The following is a 2,562-nucleotide window of genomic DNA, read 5'->3' as shown; positions in this document are numbered from 1 at the left end:
TTGCACATTTAAACATATGATTTCAGAAAACTTGTAATAAAAAACATCATTGTTTTATTGTAAGTAATCAGATGTGGAAGTTTCATGTTGAAGCACGTTTTGCTTCAATAAGTCGTCTTGTTTCAGACAAACAAAAAGAAAACTTTAAAAACACTTAACAAGCTGTTGGTTTTACAGCTTTTGGTTTACTAGACATTTGTGCAAAGTCGTGCACATTAAACGAGATAATACCTAATTTGTATATTTGAACATATAAATTCAGAAAACTTGTGATGCACAGAATAATTATTTTAATGTAAGTAATCATGTGGGGATGTTTCAGGGTCATATAGATGAACATTTTTGTGGGTTTCAATAAAAAACTGTGTGAAATTTTACAACAAATGTTTGTGAAGACTGTTTCCAGTTTCATTTTTATTTATGGTCTGAAGGTTTATACAGAAGATTTAAATAAAAATAATATTATATATGTTTATAATATGGCTGGTGACTGTATGTTGACATTATTTTCTAGTTTAATCATAATAATAATAATAATATAATAAACTTTATCTATAGAGCACTTTTCAAAACAAATGTTCCAAAGTGCTTTTCAATAAAAATAAATTAAAAATAAAAATACAATAAGCACACAGAATAAGTGATAAAAGTAGAACGCACACAAATAAAGTAGGAAGCTAAAAAAAACATAAAGACTTAAATAAAATCAGGAAAAGTTCTTCGATAAAAATGTGTTTTAAGACGTGACTTAAAAGAGATTTAAACTTAAGGACTGTTAAAAATAAATATACAAGATCCCCTGAATGAAACCCTTTAACACCAACATGTCAACAAACACTTTATCCAATGTTCAGAGTTTCAGAATAAAAAAAAAGGTCTTAATGTTGGTAATTAACTGAGGAAGTCTCACGTATGAGGTGAAGATGTGACCCTGTTCACCTGCAGTGTCTCACCTTAATCCTAACAATGCTAAAATGTGCTGCATTTGTGAGGGTTATGTGCAGAGTTCTCCACCTTTGGATGATAATAATACATCAAATTAAAATCTCAACTAAACCCCCAAAACAGTACTCGACACCTTAAATATGATAATTTCTAATCAAACAGCAAGTTGCAGTTTATTTTCTGCTGAAAGCCTTCAGCAGACAAACACTGAGCTCACAGGTGAAACACTAACACCAATACAAACAATGAACAGGTGGGGATATTATTCAGCGGTGAGACTTTAATATCCAACTTCCACGTCGGTGAAAAACCACATTACGGCTCGTTTCTGTGCCGGTTTTTTTTTTCTTTCAACTCCTCTGTCAACACGTGCTGCATGTACACAGGCTGTCAGCAGCAGTCAGCCGCTTCCCACAAATCCAATCCCATCAATGCAAATGCAGCGCTGTGATAATGACATCCTCAGTAATTAATTAAACTAAACATAATTAATCAAAACAAGCACATTAAACCCTAACAATCCACTGCGATGATTGATGGCGCTAATTAATACATTAATATCAAAGAGAAAGAATGGAATTTAATAACGCCATGCAAAATTAATGCACAGGCGCCATGGAAATGAATATGAAATGTATTGAGGGCTTGTAATTGGCTTGGCGGGTTTTTTTATTTTTTTTTTGTTCACACAGAGGGAAGAAAATGAGAGCGAGTGGAAGGAAATAAAGTCTGTGTCCAAGTGTGTGTGTGTGTGTGTGTGTGTGTGCGTGCGCTTTACCTTGAAGTACTCCATGAGCGACCGCGAGTACTTGACGGCGTGGTCTTTCTTCAGATGGAACATCCTCAGATACAGCAGAGACAGACAGCGGTTACTATGGAAACAAAAGCATCAGAAGGCAGATGAGTTCTCCCGAAACCAAAATTCCTCCTTCTTCCAAAGCTCCGTCCTCGATGTTGCTTTTCATGTCCACCGCACAAAAAAACGGACTTCAAACGCGCCCCTCGAGTTCGACTAGGAGGAAGTTCAGCGGAGAAAAGAACGTGGAAGTATTTGCCAAATTTTCAATTTAAAGCGCTTCTGCGTTATGAATTAATTCAATCAAAGGGTAATAAAGATCACAGAGTTACAAAAAACATCCTGAAAATGTTTGCAGGGGAGAGAATGATCCGTCTGTAACATGTAAAAGAGATTTAAAGTTGCATGTAATTGAAAAACTGAAGTAAAACATAAACACCTAGAACAACATTTGAGTAGATTCATGCGACATATTATAAAAACAGTGAAAGGATCTCATGCACCACACGTCATCATTTACATTTAAAAGTAGAGTTTTAGTCAGTTTTTTTGTTCAGAGTTGAATAAGAACTCTTATTTCTCGATATAAACCAACAGCAAGGTGGTAAATCCACCAAGCAGCACCTCTACAGCTCAGTCATCAGCTGCAGTGGGGCAACAGACGTGAAGAAATGTGTGAAACTATGATATAGAAACTCACATGTTGTGTTTACGCTGCTTCTAAAGTATTAATTCATTAATCACAGAGTTACAAAAATAACTGAAAGTGTTTGTGGATCAGTGTGGAGAAAAAAAAAATGGAGGTTCTAAAGTCAAATGTA

General features: G+C 34.9%; 1 protein-coding gene across 1 annotated transcript in view; it reads right to left on the bottom strand.

The window, feature by feature from the left end:
• Positions 1 to 2,562, bottom strand: part of LOC103370729 (AF4/FMR2 family member 2) — a gene marked incomplete at both ends in the record, with an annotated part of 152,514 nt that overhangs the window by 1,846 nt on the left and 148,106 nt on the right. Inside the window, one exon of the mRNA XM_008299866.1 lies at positions 1,724 to 1,817. Within this exon, the coding sequence (XP_008298088.1) occupies positions 1,724 to 1,817 (94 nt within the window). The remainder of the gene's footprint in view (positions 1 to 1,723; positions 1,818 to 2,562) is intronic.

The sequence above is a fragment of the Stegastes partitus genome, unplaced genomic scaffold, assembly GCF_000690725.1.
Source record: "Stegastes partitus isolate 25-593 unplaced genomic scaffold, Stegastes_partitus-1.0.2 Scaffold1474, whole genome shotgun sequence".
Lineage (NCBI taxonomy): Eukaryota > Metazoa > Chordata > Actinopteri > Pomacentridae > Stegastes > Stegastes partitus.
The sequence above is the reverse complement of the archived record's forward strand: the minus strand, read 5'-3'. Positions and strand labels throughout refer to the sequence as shown.